At 38.9% G+C, this 18,532-nt stretch overlaps 1 protein-coding gene across 2 annotated transcripts; it reads right to left on the reverse strand.

The window, feature by feature from the left end:
* Positions 1 to 1,697: 1,697 nt before the first annotated feature.
* On the reverse strand, positions 1,698 to 5,986 carry cnr1 (cannabinoid receptor 1). Of its 2 annotated transcripts, none has more exons than XM_061051795.1 (2): positions 5,651 to 5,986; positions 1,698 to 4,780 (listed from the first exon to the last, which is right to left on the reverse strand). In XM_061051795.1, the coding sequence occupies exon 2, from the start codon at positions 4,733 to 4,735 to the stop codon at positions 3,329 to 3,331; it is 1,407 nt and encodes a 468-aa protein (XP_060907778.1). In that variant the 5' UTR covers positions 4,736 to 4,780; positions 5,651 to 5,986; the 3' UTR covers positions 1,698 to 3,328. The 2 variants fall into 2 exon arrangements, with proteins under 2 accessions (XP_060907778.1, XP_060907777.1); XM_061051794.1 differs by having other exon boundaries at positions 5,646 to 5,986.
* Positions 5,987 to 18,532: the final 12,546 nt, after the last annotated feature.

Genomic DNA, 18,532 nt, shown 5'->3' on the forward strand with positions numbered 1-18,532 from the left:
CCAACGACAGCCGTTTTTAAAATGAGCTAAAATACTACATTTCCCGTTTACCTTGAAATTGTTTCTCTTTTTTCAAATTTGTTTTGTTTGCTTACAGAAAACATGCTCGCTTTCACTTTAACTTTTACAGATAGGCCTTCACGAAAAGTATTTTTGTAAACGTTTTTTTATCGTAAACAAATAGTTATACTATTCGTGTTTGTGACTATAAGACAAAACGGACTTTAAGATATGGTTAGTCAAATTATTTTGAACATGTTAATTACACAGGACTTTACAACTTTTTCTCATTAAAAATTGAAGGTTTAAACCGTCTATGGTTTAAACCCAGGAAGGTTGACAAAAATACAATGTCAAAGAAAGTTTCATTAAGTGGTTACGTTTTAAATGCTATTCCTCAAGAACTTTGAATTTCCTTGTTGTTGAAATGTGCTTTATAAACTTACCTTACCTTATATAGAACTAAAAATATGTCCGGTTCAGATATAATATTACCGATTTAATTTTGATTCAAAACAAAAAATGTGTTGCCAATTACGATGTTAAGATTTTGAGAAGGAAAAAAGTGGCAGGCTACAATAATACGTTGTTCTTTTATGGTATAACAATGTATTATCTATCATAAGGAATAAGGTGGAACTTAAAATATTACTTTGGCTTCAAAACTTTCTTTGTCGTCTTTTTTTATTTGAAACAAGACCCACCTCTTGCACAGACAGTAAAATGTTGAGACATTTCCCTTCCGTCCATTACTTCCCCATCCACCCCTTTACACACACATTGCTATTTTGAACTGTGCAAGAATGCAGGGAAGGTGTGTGTGCAACTTGTGCTTCAACACTTATTCTCCAACTCAAAAAGAGGGAAATGATGTCAGTGTCACTACATTTAACTTTTTATGTCACTATTTTCCAATCACTTAAATCTATTGTGTTACCCGACAAAATGAATCCTTATGTCCGGTAAAGGTGATTTACTTCTTTGGTTTAAGACTGTTTTCCCAGTTTTGTATCTTAAATGTGGGGAAAACCAAAATGTTTCTATAGCTCAAGATGATGTCTTGACATGGCGTGTTTAGTTTGTCCAACAATCCAAAACCTAAAGATTTTCAGCTTACCATCACATGAGACAAAGAGGAGCTGCCGGCTGTCTGTTAATCAATATATCGGCTAACTGTATTTGTTCTAGTCTGGACCCTTGTTTATTTATTTATTTATTTATGTAGCCTAAGTGTTGTGTTCAACCTTTAAATACAGCCTTTTACACATGGTAGTGTCAGCCTGCCTCATGACTTCTCTTAGATTGGAGTATTTGCTGGATAAATGAACACAATCCTCTTGACATCTGGGCAAACAGATGTTGTAATTTGTCTTCTCCCTGTAAGCCCAGAGATGAGAAGAGAGGAGCAGATGTTGCAGTAAGAGGATGCTGTCGTTGCCATTTTCATTATTATTTTTTTTTTTTCACTTTCATCGTTATAAAAGTAACTACAGTAGTGGTGAGAAAGTTAAAACAAATAAATAGAATTGCCGTCTTTCCTCACTGCAATAAAAGATCTTCCACCAGGGAGCAGTAGAACATCACAGTTGTCTTTGCGGCCGTTGTTCCTCCTGAATGTTTGGACAAGTTAAACCACAAAGTGCTGCGACCTTCTGCTTCTGTCATCACGTCATCAATCAAACAACCACAGGCGAAGATGACAACCAGCTGCGACTTTATTGAAAAGTTTGAAAACAGCAATACTAAAAACACATTTGACGGATTGTGATTTTTAAGTCGTCATTATGCCAACACTGTACAGAAGCCACTTGACAGTTGACATATTGATCTTTAATACTCAATAATACGAGAGGCAGCAAAGCATACTGATAAACAGCTTGTCTGGATAACTTTACACCAAGATAAATGTCTATAGAACAATTGTGCTGTGAGATTTCTAGATTCAAAGTATTGTAAGAGAAATCACACCTCCTTCTTCTTCTTCTTCTTCGTTGTTTTTTTTTGTAAGCTCAGTTGTTGATTCTCCACACAACGCATACACACAGACTGCCATTCAAGGTACCCGCTAATGAAAAGACCCATTTTTCTTTGTTTAGATAAGAAAAGAAATGAACAGCAGACATATTTGTATTTAGAGTCACACCAGAAATACTTCACTAGGCCTGTGCATGGGTTGCTTTTATTTTCCCAAATGAGGCCCCCGCTGCAACAGTAGCACTATAACAACTCACTGCAATGATTCAAAAAGGCCAAGTCACAAGGTATCACACACATACAAGGCCGAATCCAGAAAACCCTACATTTCATGAAAGCAGCTTTAGTCGGAAACATTTCCAGTTTGCCACAGCGTGTCCAGCACACTGCGTTCAACTTCCGTTTTGATGATTTCAAGGCTGTTATTGTTTCTTTTTTTTTTTATATGAACAAGTCTATTTGAACATTTTATTTAGCAAGAAAAACACTGTACATTTGTTAGGTTTACATTTGAACAAAGACACGTTACTTTAAAGGTCAAACAGCCAGCGAAGGAAAGAAATGGACGTCACAGAAAAAGAAGCCATTTCAGATTGGACAAACTCAAAAACTTGTGAATCATTTTACCTCCATCTGATTAAAGTTTATTTGTGATGGTGATACATGTTTTGGTTGCTTTGAGTATGAATGGCCTCTCATTTGTACCCCTCAAAAATCTAGTCCTACATTTGCCCCTCGATGAGTGTTGTCAAAAGAAGTATAAAAAGAAAGTAGCCATGTTTAATGGCAATTTTGGAAATACACACTCAAGAGTCATTAGAGCTCTCTGCTCACAGAAATGTCTATGTGCAACATGTAGATGTACAAAGTCAAGATGCTAATTGTTATAGGTGTGGTATGCGACACGTTAAGAGTCTAAATGACACATGAAAACATCTCGAACTTAGAACATCGGTAGCCCCTTATCCCGTAAATGAAGATACAGTATATTGTTTTCAAAACCTGAATTCACAGTACAAAAATATAATATGCCCTTCACTAACTGGATATCATGAAGTCTATGGTTAACCGCAGACTTATGATCGTCTGTCATAATCCTTGCAGAATATGAGTCCCTTCTCTGAACTTGTGATACCGTTTGGCACTTTGGCACACCACGTACTCACACACTGACCTAAAATAATGCAACCACTGAAGCGTTTATGTGAGGGTGTACTTTCAGGAGAGGATTTTTTTTTATTTTTTTGCTCTGGAATATCTAACAGCTGCTTTATTGTGTTGAATGGCATTCTTTCTTTTCTTTTCTTTTTTTTCGGGAGGATAACATTTACACAGTTTCCCTTGTGGTAGCCAATTAGACGGCCTCTGCTGAAGTTTCAGTGGACACAGATATGGTTACTTTGGCTATTTTCACAGTGGTCTTCACGCAGCTCTCTGCAGCCCTGTTGGCAGAAATGTTGGCGTTCCTGTTCTGGCAGTCCGACTCGAGGCTATTGTCCAGCTGCTGCGCGCTTCCCCTGCAGGCATGGCAGGAGCTGAGGAAAGCATGCCGCAGGTCTTTGCTCCTCAAGGCGTAGATGACGGGGTTAACGGTGGAGTTGAGGAGGCAGAGCATGCTGCAGAACGCGAACACCGTCTTGATGTCATTATCCATCCTCCAGAAGAGGTCGTAGACCATGATGGCGAGCACTGGGCCCCAGCAGATGACCAGCACCACCAGGATAAGCACCAGGGTCTTGGCCAGACGGATGTCCATGCGAGTCTGCTCCGGGCGCGCCGTCTGCACTTTAGTCCCGTCTGCGGAGTAGACGACAAGGCTCTTCTGGGAGGTGCGGCTCAGCATTCGCACAGCGTGGTGGTGTGCTTTCCACAGGATGTAAATGTAGGCATAGATGATGAAAAGAACGAGGACACTGGTTATGCCGATCCAGAACAACAGGTAGTTCTCGTCAATCAGAGGGAAGATGTCTGAGCAAACAGAGTTGAGGCGCTTACAATTCCAGCCCAGCAGAGGTAGCACTGCTATGATGATGGAGATGCTCCACATCATGCAAAAGGCAATGACAGCCTTGGTCCGTGTCACAATACGCCTGTAGGCGAGAGGCCGGTGTATGGAGATGTAGCGGTCGATAGCGGTGAGGAAAAGACTCCCGACAGACGCGGTGAACGATGCTGTGACTCCGCCCAACTTGAAGAGGAAAACATTGGGGCTGTCCTTCCGATGAAACACATGGAAGTCCAGAAAGCTGTAGACGAATATAACGCTCCCCAGCAGGTCAGCCACAGCCAGACTGCCGATGAAGTGGTAGGACGGTCTGCAGCGGAGAGTCCGCGACTGCAGGATGACGCAGAGCACCACCACGTTCTCCAGCACGGTGAAAGTTCCCAGAGTCAGAGACAAAACAGCCACGGCCAGCTGCTGGCTGGGCGTCAGGATCATGAAACACTCCATGTCCATAAAGTTCTCCCCACATTGTATGGTGTTGCTCTCATCTCTGAACGTGCTCCGGTTGCTGAACAAGTCTGTGCCGTTGGTGGGGAAGGGGATGTTCTTTAGGATGAGCTCCTCGTCCCCGGGCACTTTGTCTGGGAAAGAGTTGCTGCGAAAGGCAGATAAAGGTTTCTGCATGGAGAAACCGCCCTTGAAGTTGACATCGTTGAGAGGGCCCTCGTAGCTAGCATCGTTGGAGCCCAGAAACTGTAAACCAGATGTAATAGTCCGAAAGGTGGTGTCGGCCACACCGTCCAGCACAGACTTCATGGCTGCGTATGAGAGTGAAGCTGCAGCCTGAGACGCCTGGACAACCTACAAATTGATGACATAGATTTCAGACATGCTGGAAAAACCTAAAAAATCAATCCCATGCATATAAAGTCAAGAATATTGGCAGTAATCGATTGTTTGGGCTCACATCTTTGATTCTAAAATGGCTTTAACATGGATGATTTCACACTTTGAAAATACTTGTTATTGCAAATATTTGCACGTTTGATAGTTTTATACAATTGCAGGTGTTTTTTGTTTTTTTTACATTTATCTCATGATGGTGTAAAAATGATAGTATTAACTTTGCACTTATCATCACATTTTTGATCATTTAACCCCTACTTCGTACGACTAGAAAACCACACTTCACAAACAGTAAACTAAGAGGTTAAAATAAAAACGCATCCTTTTTTCTGAGATTTATAAGCAATATCAGCAATTCCTCTAGACCTGTATAGACTGGAACAAATGTGCAGAACAGATGAAGAAGCTAATTATTCTATAAAACAATTAACTAAAGTCATCATGCACGATCAGATTTTGTTTTTCTAATTTTCTGCAAGGGTAGGGGTGCATATAACTGCGGAGTATATTGGCTATTACATAATGTAGATGTGCAGAATCTGTCGTTATTTTTAAGATAACGCTATTTAGTGAGTCTGAAAACGCAGTTTAGTATTGATGTAAGATGTTAGAAAAAAGGGGAAAATCACTCAAACAAATCACGAATCTGCACAAATTTAAAAAAAAAAAAAAAAAAAGAAGAAGATGAAGAATAAAGATAGGCTACTTTTAACCTTAGTAAAAGCGACCCAAAATATGTTTAGGTAAGTGAAATTGTAGCAGGAAAAACCATACTTAAAAAGCCACAGTCGAGAATTAAAAGAAGAAAATTGCTTTTTACCTTACATAATTTTTCCAAGTGCGCAGAATCGCCCTTTATCACCGCGCGTTAATCCAAGTCAGAAGCGCATCGTCCACAGGTCTTATATAAAAGAGGAGGCCAACGTGCGTGTGTCAAAACGAAAACACAATTTCCATCTCTATAGTTACTTTTCTTACTCAGAGTTTAGGCGTGAAATAAGTTTGTCAGTTCTTTGTTCAAGTGCTGTGTGTCGCTCAGTGAGTGCGCTCCTGCTCCGTGGATACAGGTTGCTGCTGCTGCTGCTGATGCTGCTGACTCCAGCGTCTCTCCAGTCTTTCTCTGACTCTCTCCCTCTCTCCCTCCCCATCTCTCTATCTCTCTCTCTCTCTGAGTCTTCACACTTATGAAGCGCCGCTCCTACAAGTCCTGTCACGTGTTTCCATATAGCTCCTCTATCTGCCCTGCCCATGAAGCTCTCCAGTGCGCGGCATACACAACAAGTACAAGGCAGACGACAATGGTGGCGGACGGATTATACAAAAAACTGAAAAAAAAAAATCTGATTTGAATTCCCAAAGCTCCCCAGCAGCGGACGATGTAAGCTCGGACAAAGAACATCAACACAACACATGGTTAATTAAAAAAAAACGAGATTAAGAACAACTCAGAATAAATGTCTTATCTACCTTATTTAAAGGCAATTGTGACCACAACTTCTACAATGAACAGGAACAAAACGCTTAATTTCTCCCATTATCTCTCCTTATGAAGTACCTTTGTAACGCTTCTGAACAGACTGTCCTTTTGTTTTCAGAGAGATAAGGTTGCAGACTTCATTACTAGTCAGTGTGAGCCTGTTTGTTGTTTGAATAACCAACGGAAATAGAGAATCAGGAACAACAAAAGGACAATTTTGAGCACCGTTTCATGTCCTTCCACACGTTACAGTTTTTACGTTTTACAATTTAAGAAGTTTTCCTTCCTGGTATTTTTTAATTATCCAAATTAACTATTTTGAGTGCTTAAAAGCGCATTAGTGTTTGTATTCTGAGGACAATGCAAAAGGAAAGAACATTTGAGCAGCTTAACAACCCATTTATGCAGTTAGAAATTAAACTCTCTTTTGGATTAACCATCAAGTTATCAGCACATTGAATCAGATTGAATCACCACACATCAACGACTCAGATCCTGCTATGAATCCCAATAACAAAGACATGGCCTCTGTTTGGCTCCAATAAAAATAGATTTAATCCACAGATTAAGAATGATCCAATTTCTATTTATTCATATGGCTACATCCATTCATCCATACCTAATGTTTTTCCTTGTTTTACACAATGGGAGAATCAGAAGTGCAGGTCAAGGAGGCAGGAGTCGAGTGGCTGTTTAGTTATAGATAAAAAAAAAAAAAGAATAGATGCATTAATGTGACATTTTGCAGCCACGTATCTCAGCAGACAGAAGATGCAAAACCTCTGACACTTCAGGACTCAGATGAGGCTATGGCTCTATCGTCATCACAGGTGTTGTTATTAATATCGCTTTGCCGTGCAGCCGCCATCTGTGTCAGAACTGAACAAAATGTTCCCCTTCACAAAAAGGAGAAGACATTATGGTCAGGACTGAGGGAAATGTCTAAAAAAAAACATGCATGTTGAGGTGTTTTAGGCTAACTGCTCTGTACATTTCTAATTTACATCCTATTTTTGGCAAAATGATCTGCTGTCAGCTTCTCAGTTTAAGGTTTTACCTGTAAAACTCTCTGAGCTGGTTACCATTAATGATTAAGCAAACAGAGAAAAAACACCCTGTTTCTGATTTTCAGTGCAGTTTGAGTTTACAGTTTATTAATTTTTTCATGTTTTGTACTATAGACTGTATATTAAGATGGACAGAGAAACAGCCACCTGGGACTGAAGCCAAAAGATTTAGAGCTGCGCCTGCTTACTGGCTGTTAAAGGTCATTAACCCCGCCTCCTCCAACCATAACCGTGACTGTAAAGTTGAAGTACACGTTAAGTACATTTTTCTCAAACATGGATTCTGTTGTGATGGTTAGCTGATATCATCATGATACATGTACAGGTGTTCCTCTTTCAGAGAAGTCTTTAAAATACAGGATGTAAGGTCATGACTGACAGCTCTATTGATACATGCTGCTATCAGTTGGATGAGCAGAGTAGAGGAGGACATGCGAGAGAAATGGTAACAAAAACTAACAATACAGTCATTGGACTTTCTTATAACGTCAGTGATTGCTTAAAATCGACACACGGCTTTGGCTTGCTGCATCTTAATTACGTTGTTCCAAGTACTTTCATACTTAAGTGCATAATTTATACTAAAATGTATTGCAAAATGCAGTCTATTAAATATCAAATGGTTGACTCCTGACAGTCCAATCCTGAGTGTTGAGGTCAGATGCTTCTCAGCCTCAATAGTAAGGATCTCTGTCACTATGCAGAAAGATAGTGAGACTAGGATTTGAGACAGAAGGGAGGGCACACACTAGCCAGAAACAGTAAAAGCCAAGTCATTTTATTATTTTAAATACAATTTAATTGAAGGAAAATGTGTTATCAAGCGTGCATAATTTTTGTTTTGGGGAAAATTAACCATTTTTAATTTTCAGGGAAAATACTCCACCTGATCACCGTTTGAAAGTAAAAGAAAGGGTCAAACTCTGAGTTTGGACAGTCCAACATTGTTAAATGACGATGAGAGTTTGTGTAAGGAGTGTGCCACGTGGATGAAAGCGATGATGAACTGTCAGGGCTTTAAGTAGCCAATGATGATGGTAAAGTGTGTGTGAGTGTTACCATGGTCCATGAAATATGGAGTTGGAGTCGAGTTGGACACATCGCAGAGGGGACTGTTAGCTACACATGCATGTAGATATCTGTTTATATGGATTAAATAATGATAATTCATTGTCAAATAATAGCCAGTATATAGCCAATCTGTCATAAATCAGCTGCAAGCAAGCTAAAGAATTAAGCATCAATGGCAACAAAGAAAAAAATAAACAAATGGAGGACATCATTCAAAATTAATCAGCTCTCTATTCTCATCTACTGAGGCTTTGTCGTTTTCACCACATGGAGCAGTTAGACTTTCGGCAGCAGGGCGGTTTGTCAGACTGACGGGTGTACTGTGACTGATTCTCTGACTTGGTTGGCATGCTGACCTGTGACTGAGCAATGACTGATGGCTCAAGCAAAGCTCATGGCCATCTGCGTTTCAAATGTGCTACATAACATTTTGTACTGTATTGACTCACTTTGGGTCCATGGATCCTAAAATAAAACTCAGGATGTGGGGGGGGGGGGGGGGGGGGTGGCACTCTTAGAAGATCTCTATTCCAGTTTGAAATCGAATCAACTGATTACTATTCAGTGTTAAATGTCAGACGACTCCCAAAGATTGTGTTTGGTTAATTGTTTTGCCATTTAAACCGATTAAAATGCAAACATAGAAATTACCATAATAGAACAGAATCCTTTCAGCGTAATGGTTTGCGTAACCTGAGAACCCATCATCTATTGTGCGACAACGATTCAGCCTTTGAGAGCGACGGCCAACTTTTCCGAGCTTCAGATTGTCAGCAGGTATAGATACAGGAAGTCTGGCTAATGGATGAAAATAATCGTTAGCTTATTATGAAGTATTTTTACAGGTATAGTAGTTTTTAAAACAAAATACTTTTTGTAAATGGTGATGCCACTTGGGATTTTTTTTTATGAATGTTTTTTTTTTCTGACTTTTTTTGGAGAGACAGGACGGTGGATAGAGTCGGGAATTGGGGAGAGAGAAAGTGGGGAATGACATGCGGGAAAGGAGCCACTGGGCGGATTTGAACCCAGGCAGGACTTTACCCTCTGTACCAGCGCACCCCACTTGAGATATTTTTTTTAAATACATTTCCCAATAAACAAAATCTAAACAATGAGCCTAATGCTGTATGTCAACTAGCGTTATTCTTTATTTCACTTTTTCCATCTTTAAAAACTACCAACGAAAACAAGTTATCATTAATAAATATTACAAAGTTAAAAGTTGTCAAATTAAGTTTTGAAAAACATCCTTTGGCTTTCCAAGAACGGTTGATTTCTGAAGTTTGCCTTGTTGCCTCACATCACGGTTCATACATCAGGGATGCTGGATGAGAGACAGAAATAGGAGTTCACTCAGGACTTATAATGCATCTTGCACCAGACTAATATCCTGCCTCCTCCCAGCAGGTTGTTCCATACTCAAGGCTTTTTTCATGATGCACTTCTGACTCACAGAGGCCATTAAAATATCTCAGATACCTCACTCATGCATCCGTAAGAACCCAATCGATATGAAAAGGTGAACTAAGGTTGGAAAAAAGAAATGATTGAAGGTGAAGGGTCGTTTTGCCCGAGTATTACCTTGATCGGAATCTTGAAATGTACTAAAGAAACTCAAGAGTTTTGTCGCTCCTGCTTCCAAATAGTCTAAACCAGTGAATCGGGTCATCATCCCTCACAGTCTATGCATGAGTCAGCTCCATCTGAAAGTAGGCCACATGTACTGTTAGCAGATCTTTTTGCCAGTAAGCAGTTCAAGTAACTTTAAGATCATTTATCAAACATGGCACTTCATAATTCTGCATTAGGATGTGAAGAAAAACCTACAGACAAATAGGTGTTTGGTGCCTCTACAAATAGGCACAATCAAGCTACAACGTCTGTGTTGTACTACTGAGCTGCAGCTGCACCATCAGTTCCTGACAAATTATTGTTTATCCCAGTTCTACCAAGACCATGCTGAACTTTTGTTTAATTATAGTAATCACTGAACAATCATCAGCAATTGTGATGAATAGATTTGATTAGTTTTTAATCAGTTGTTGGGGGGGTCATATGTCAGTGAATATTGTCTGTATCTATCGTGTCTAGAGGAGGCGTCACCATAGCGTGTGTGAAATTATTGGTAAATTGATGTGTCATTTCTCCCTTGAAAGCCTGTGTAATTTCAGAAGGACACTCTGTATTGGAATATAGTCATCCAAACGCTGGGTTTGTTTTCAGACTTAAATCGATTTAATATCTTATTTCTGAAGACAAGTTTTTAATTTCCGAACCAAACAAAAACACAGAACATAAGAAGATTGACCGTGCAGGTAACAGAACAGGATAACTCAAATGAAGACGATTGAGGTCTAATGAAGAGCCTGTTTCATCTCTGGGGACTATTGTATCCTCTCTTCGACATTTCTCCTTTTGCATAGTTGCATTGCATGGCAGATATGTTATGTATGCACAAATTCTATTCTACAATTCACTTAGCAGATTATCCTTAACGTACATCAGAGAGTAAGTACAACACAAGCAAGGATCTAGAAAAGAGGAAACAATGTCAGTAAGAGCAAACGATCAGCTTTGAGTCTGATTGGACACACAGGTGCTGACAGGAAGTGACCAGAGGCAAAGCACAACATTGAGGGCAGTTCTTGAGAGCTCCAATCAGTATAGAAACCATCTTAAAATTGTTGTTGTAAAAAAAAAAAAAACACCATCGTCATCGTCATCATTAAGGCCATAGGTATTCATTAAAGAGCTGGGTCTTTAGCTTTTTCTTAAAGGTGCAGAGGGACTCTGCAGACCGAATGGAGTCTGGTAGTTCATTCCACCGACAGAGGAGAAGGGTCTCGTTCGTGTCTTAGGACCCTGTTATGAAGGTTGGATCAGACACCTTTCAATTGTCTTGACAGAGAGAAGTCCTACCACTTTCCCTTCTAACATGATTTGCTGTCAATTTTCATCACTAACATCTCAGCAAATACTGTCAAACAAACAATCCACTTTTGTTTGTTTTTGAAGCAGATTGTGAATTTGTGTACCCGTGCATAACCAATGGAGGAGTAGAATATACTGAGTGTTTTTCATTTATTATAAAGTAATAAATCAAAGTGCAGGTTGTAAGGGGGACATTTTCTTAATGAAAAAAGTGTGTGTGTGTGTGGGGGGGGGGGGGGGGGGGGGGGGTGGCGTGGCACTGCAAACAAAGAAAAAGACCAATCAGCATTTGTTTATCTTTTCTCTTCCTGCTGAACTTTTACGAAAGGCAATAAAGTGAAAGTCTCACACGGCTGAACACCATCGCTCTTTGCTGCTGTATGTGGACTGATGATACTGCTTTGCAAACCACAAATAAGTCAAAATGACTTATGGGCGTGAAGTACTTTGAGCTGAAAATCTTGCATTACACATTTAAAAAAAAATACTTTCCCTTATCTCATGCAGGCTTGGACCCACTATGTGTTCTACACATCCAGTAATCCTAATGAAAAGTGGGGTTACTTATGAGAAATTTAACTGTAAACAGAGAGAAAGCTGTTTTTAATCTTATGAGCTCGACTGTCGGAGTGGCATTAATTCTTAACAGCCAATTAACTTTCACATTTTGAATGGAAATGTTTTGCATAAAAACAGGGGCGTATCCAGACAATTTAACTGGGTGGCCCACCTGGGGTTCTGACTTATGCAGGGGTGGGCACATCCACGCAAACAAATTCAATTTTTTTTTTACACTTTCTATCCCTACTCATGATCTGTAATTGAAAGTAACACAATTTGGCAACAATAATAGTGAAGTCCTTTTTCAAGTTGGACAGTGAACACAAGCTATTCCCTTGGATTTTTGGGGGGAAAAAGCAAAGTATTTATTTACAACTGAAATCAGCCAGAATAGTTGATTTTTCTACATATGTCCCGCCTCTGATTAGGCAAATTGCCAATCATAGATTTGGATTTTGGGGTGGCACAATGGGGTGGCCAATGAGATTTCTTTCTGTGCTCTGGGAGCAGTGACTTTTTAAAGTTGTTGTATTGACACGTTTATTTAAAAAAATATAAAGCGCCTTTAAGAATTGATCGTATGTTTATTTATTTATTTCCTTTTTTGGGGGGGGCTGACTCGTTCTTACTGTTTCTAGTCTTCATGCTAAGCTATGTTTTGCTTGCTCTAGCGACACAAATCCAAATATCTATTCAAAAATGTCTTTCTTTTTAAATTAGAAGTAACACATCAGCTCTACATAAGTTAGAATACAACGATATAAACACCTTTTTTTCTCTTCTGTTTTTTCCACTTTTGTTTTTTCTTCACTGTTTCATTTCTGCTTTAATTCTATCAAATTATGAAGTAACTCACTTTCTCCTCCTGTCAAACGCTACGTCATGTTTCGGCACTTGTATAGTAATTGTACTTTTGCTAATTAAAAAAACATCTACCTTTTAATGACAGATTAGAAAACAATCTGCTAACAAAGACTGTAAAGTATGGAAAGGTCTTGGAGATCTCCTTAATGGATTTTGATATAAGGTGTTTAATGCTAAAAGCTCCCACTATAATCTCTGTCCTCAAATGACTGGTAATAATAGTTTTGCATTTTTAGAGGTGAGAGTGCAGGTCGTATTGATCCTATTGATGTGTTTAGCTTCTCATTCATTGGTTTTTATATTGTTCGCGTGTGCTTGATGCTCTCTCGTTGTCTTCATTTGTTATACGAGACATTCCTGATATCTCATTAATATAAGGACGTTTAATGCGGATGTTAATGTTTAACGATTTGTAAATAGACTCTCATCTGTTTGCAGATATTTTCTCCTCCTGGTCTCATCGAGCTGCAATCCTTAAAGTGCTCTGAAGCAGTTTGTGTTTCAGTTTTGACACAGTTCAAACGAGGATCAGCTCCTCTGACTCAGAGTCCTCCCAGAACAAAGAGGCTCATAATCGTCCAGGTGAACGGAACCCGTGGACAATTTATTGTCTTTTTGGGGAAACTATGAGACGGAGAGCCTGTCATAGACGCTTTGTGTCAGACTGTGGCAGGGGACAGAGCAGGACAGCTGGTGAGGACGCCACCTCTCTGCCTTGTGTCTGCAGAGACCTCGGGGGTGACCCAGGAAACATTGGTGGACAACATGTCCCATCTGGACTGGGCATGCCTGAGGCTGCAGCTCATTAAATCTACCTAACAACAATAGCTATTTGTTAATCTGAGTTTAATAAAGTATTATATTTAAGAACATATTAAAGAACATCTTTCATGGAAAGAGGAAAATATTAATTCACAACTGAGGGTGAATGCATGTAATTACAAAAGGGTCAAAATTACAAAACATATCTGAGGATCTTTTTATTTTTCTTACAAAACAATACAATAAATGAAATAACAAGTGTCCATCTAAAAAAGGGTTAAACTGCTTTAATGCATCACGCAGGCTGAATGGGAGTGTGGGCATTTTGAAGATCCCAAACTTTGCTGTTTACATGCACAAAATGACACAAAATGGCAAAAAAAGATTTAACTTTGATGAGCCAAAGAAGTCATTATGAGTCCCAGGTTTCAAATATGCTGCTCATTGTAAATATCAAACAACTTCAGAGAAAAGGTTTGGAAGCTGCTATAACAAAGCCCAAAGAAACCTAGAATGAGAGGATTCAACTCACCTTGAAAGCCCTGAAAACTTGTTTTTTTTTTCCCAGTGGTTTCAGGTGGCTGGTTCTTTTGGAATACCCATCTGGATTTAGCAACCTATGAATCAATATCTGAAGACAGTTGGTGGGTTGTTGTTAGCACTGTCAATCAAATGACAAAGTACACCCACAGAAATGATCCTATCTCAGTGTTTGATTGTTATAAGCGCTTAATGATTGTCACAGACTGTGTGTTATTTTTGCATAAAAAGGCAGAATCTGTAGGCCGTATATGTTACCGTATGCTGAACATTTGTATAAAAAGTAGTTTTTACAGGCTTGAGTATCATCAGCGGGGTTTGGTGTTAGCAGGAAAAGCAGTCTGTATGGAGAGCAAAGGCATGCAGAACACAATCCGCCTTAGTGACGCCCCGGCTCCCATATGCTAATCTAATGACAAGTTGTTCAATTCTATGAACAATTATAAGACATCGTTCTAAAACAAAATTTAACTTTGAATTTTATTTTTTTCGGTGACTTAAAATTAAAACTGGATGTAAATGCACAAACACAAAATGAGGTTTACAGTCGAGTACAGATTCAGAAACCTGTTTGGTCTCAACAGCAGGCCTGTAAATTAACAACAAATAAAAAAATGTAAAAGTTTTTAGTGAATATGCCACTGTAAAATATGAAGATGGTATTAGACAAACCACAGCTTACACTCTGACCTACTGTATGTACCTGCTTGCCCATCTGTGAAGTGCACACATCTCATCTCTCCACTGCACGACTGCCTCAGATATACTGTTGGCATGACAACCAGGGAGGATCGCAATGACTAGTCACATGACACAGCCAAGGTTGAGCACAGACAAAGCAAAAGAACATTATCATTTTTTTTTTCCTCAAGGAAAGACTTCACAGCAGCACTGGAAAAAAAAAAAAGAAAAAGAAAAAGAAAAAAGAAGAGGCCAATAACAAGATGTTCTGTGCCAATTATACCAGGGACATCCAGGAGGTGTGAGGATGCCTCTTCTGCTGTACAACACATCTGAAGTGGGTGTTTATTCCAGCCCAAAACATCTTGATCCTACAAGTGTTGCTGATCCAAACACAAATGGTGGACTATAAACTCATGAGGAAAAAAGTTCAGAGGCAAAGAACACAAGAAAAAATTTGAAATAAAAGACCGTAAACATCTGTGATCTAAACCGACTAAGCTTGGGAATCATGGCAGCCGAGGACCATTGAATGAGATGTTTGTGTTTCTGCATCATGCGGCTGAGAAGCAGACTGATGGGCAGATCCCAGCTGGAGTATGAGCACTTTGAGGGCTGAAGTCATTTAGAGATACTGTGTTGAGAAATGTATTCTGGAGTCCATCCTGCAGAAACACGAAAGATGAAACAAACAAATCAAAAGTAAAGAAAACATGAAAATCTTAATTTTGCTGAAAAAAACCCCCCAACTCTTTCTAACAGTAGCCACATGGTGCAGACGCCCTATGGCTAATATCCCGAAATGAAACACACAGGACAGGAGTCTGGGTTGCACTGAAGCATTCAGAGGTTTGCTCTTCTTGTGTAGCAGACCATTGGTATGACTAACAGGCCTTTGCGAGGGACACATTAATAATATAGGACTCTGGAGGATTATCTGTAATCATATAGATTCTCAGAAACAACTGTGATCAATTTTGGCACTGGATTGTTTGCTGTGGGGAAACGAAAACAAAAGAGTCGAAAAACGCCTGAAAAAAAGACGTACAAATTGTAGACAGACAGATGTACAAAATTGAAAATGGCACACGAAGTAAACACTATCAGAGCAGGGTTTGGGATACAGCACGGTCTGCAGCACTGACTCTTAAATGGAAAAGAAAACACGGGGGGAGATTTTCATTAAAACTTTGCCAAATATATTCACAAAACCAACCAAAAGTCTGGCTTCTAAGTCTGAACATGGACATTTATTTGCACCATGGCAGCACCAAAGTGGCAATGAGAGGTTCATTTATTCCCCTAATACGCACTCAGACTGCCGATGTCGGCAAAGAGTCAGTGCTTTGAGGGGACAGTTTTGTTTCCCTCTGTAGTTTTAAAGACCAAAGTAATCTGAAAAAACAAAATGTAAAAAAAATCAGGTCAGTTTTCGGAGAGGGGCCGGTGTCAGACTATTTTTTTTACCAGAACCAGAAAGTGCAAAACAACGTCTCTTCACCGAGATTACTATTTCCAGGTCTAAAGCTGCTTCTAGTGCCATTTATGTGTTCTTGGTGAAATTTATTTGAAAAAAAGATTAAGCACATGTGTGTTGCATTTTAAAACAGAACTTTTGGTCATTACCGAGGGAAGCCGAAGCACCCTGAGTCAACTTTTGTAAACTAGCAACAGTAAGCAATGGCCCTTAAAGTACAGGAGCTGTTTAACCTTTTAAACAGAGCTTATCTAACAGCTAGTTTACAATCTTGATGCTAAGCTACAGTCTTGATGCTAAGCTAAGCTAACAAGCTGCTACTGTTTAAACACTAATCTTCACAAACCAAACAAATTATTATATTAAAATATCCGAACAAGAAAAATCTGTTTGTTTTATCTCCAATAGAATAATATAAAAATATCTCTAAATACACCACAGTGATGCTGGACAGTATCAGCATTAAAGGTTAAAATCTACACTAAAGTGACACAGAGCATCATTTTGTTTAACATTTAGTATTCACTTTGCAGCCCCTCAGTGTCCTCATAAGATTTATGTTTACAGAAAGCATCAACATCCACCTTACAATCAGGTTTTTCTCCCCTGAAACACGGCTGTAGTTAGAAACTTTGATTTCTCTTTGGGTGTTTCTGGGATGCTACAAGCAGCTGTTTAGTAATAATACAAAAATAAAGACGATTATAAATTGGAATAAATGCAAATTGTTTTTTTTATCTTGGATTATTGCCACAAAATCTCCACTCTGGAGTACTTTGTTACAATTACATAATCACACAGAGGAGCAATTATGCAGAGCAACATTTTAAGTAGCAGCTACAGAAGCTACTGAGGATGAAAAAGGGAGTTTTTGAAAAACACTGTAGTTAGCGAGGTTGTTATTTCTGTGTTGTAATGTTCACAAACAACAATTGCAGCCAAGATAGACTCATGAAACACCCAAATAACACTGCAGCTGCAAAGCATTCACCAGAAAAGATAACAATTTAAGTTATCATTTATTCTGCCCCCCTCAAACACAAATCAAAAGTTTGTTTTTCCTCAATAAACAACAACAGAAACATCAGTAAGAAATCAAACACGACTTGGACTCTTTCTGAAGGTTTACTGTTAATAGAGCCCTCCACAGATCAAGCATTGCATTCCTATAGTAAGACCGAACTATATTACCCACAATGCAGCTCAAACACCTACAGTAAATTAGTTGAATCAGGTGTGTTGTGCTAACAAATGAGCTCTTAATCACATGGCTTGAAAGTTTGAAGGTAAATGTGAAGTTGAGCTAGCAAACTATGGGTAATGTTTTGACTTGGCTCATAAAATCTCAGTACATTTTGACATTGCAGACTTGCAGGATTACCTCTACTTAAAAAAAAAACAAGTTAATGTCTTCCGCATATTTTGAAAAAAAAAATATATATATATAAAAAATATACGCTCTACTCTATATGCTTATTACATTTAAAGCAACATCATGAAAGAATTTGGTTTGGTGCTCTTTGAGCGCCCGCTGAAAGCCTATGAGTGCAACTGCATTGTCTTAAAATACACTCCTGTTATGACTCCCCCTCAAAGACAGTCGTGCATTCGTTGACCATCAGAGGGGCGGTGTCGTGAGAAGCAAAAAAAAAAAAATCAAGTCAGTTGACAAGCTACAGTAATATTACCGGATTCTGCATACAGCCTGTTGTAGGGAGAACTTTTAACATAAGATAGATTCATTTATTTTGATGGGAGCCTGAGACTTTCTGCACCTGGTTAAGCTGCTAAACATGAGACAATGCTGACATTGATAACAACAAAACCTAATGAAGATATGAGTAGCAATAAGCTGCATGCACAGATAAACCATGATCATACTTTCATGAAGTTCATTTGTAAAAGTTTTGTTTTGAGCATGTCTATTTCGTAAACTGCAGCTTGTTATGTACCTGAATATACAGGTATGTACACGAATAAATCGATCTTTCTCAACCATTACAGACAAAATATTTATTTTAGATTTGCACCAACATTACTGTTCAGTTAGAAACGTGATGTGAGAGCTAACATGGACTATTCTTGCTTGATTGTGGAGTTTTTTAAAAATATTTTTGCCTTGATGCTGTGATTTAAAACAACAACTAAGAACTAAATCGACACGTTGCTAAGTAATACTTTATGTCATGAATACAACTGTTGTCATGTAAATGCTGCTTAACTGTTATGTGTGATCAAAAATATCAATAGGAAATAAAGTGATAAAAGACATG

The sequence above is a fragment of the Labrus mixtus genome, chromosome 12 (assembly GCF_963584025.1).
Source record: "Labrus mixtus chromosome 12, fLabMix1.1, whole genome shotgun sequence".
Taxonomy (NCBI): domain Eukaryota; kingdom Metazoa; phylum Chordata; class Actinopteri; order Labriformes; family Labridae; genus Labrus; species Labrus mixtus.

What these genes read in the sequence shown, in the direction of transcription:
- cnr1 (XM_061051795.1), bottom strand. Translation starts at nt 4,735, where the DNA reads ATGAAGTCTGTGCTGGACGGTGTGGCCGACACCACCTTTCGGACTATT.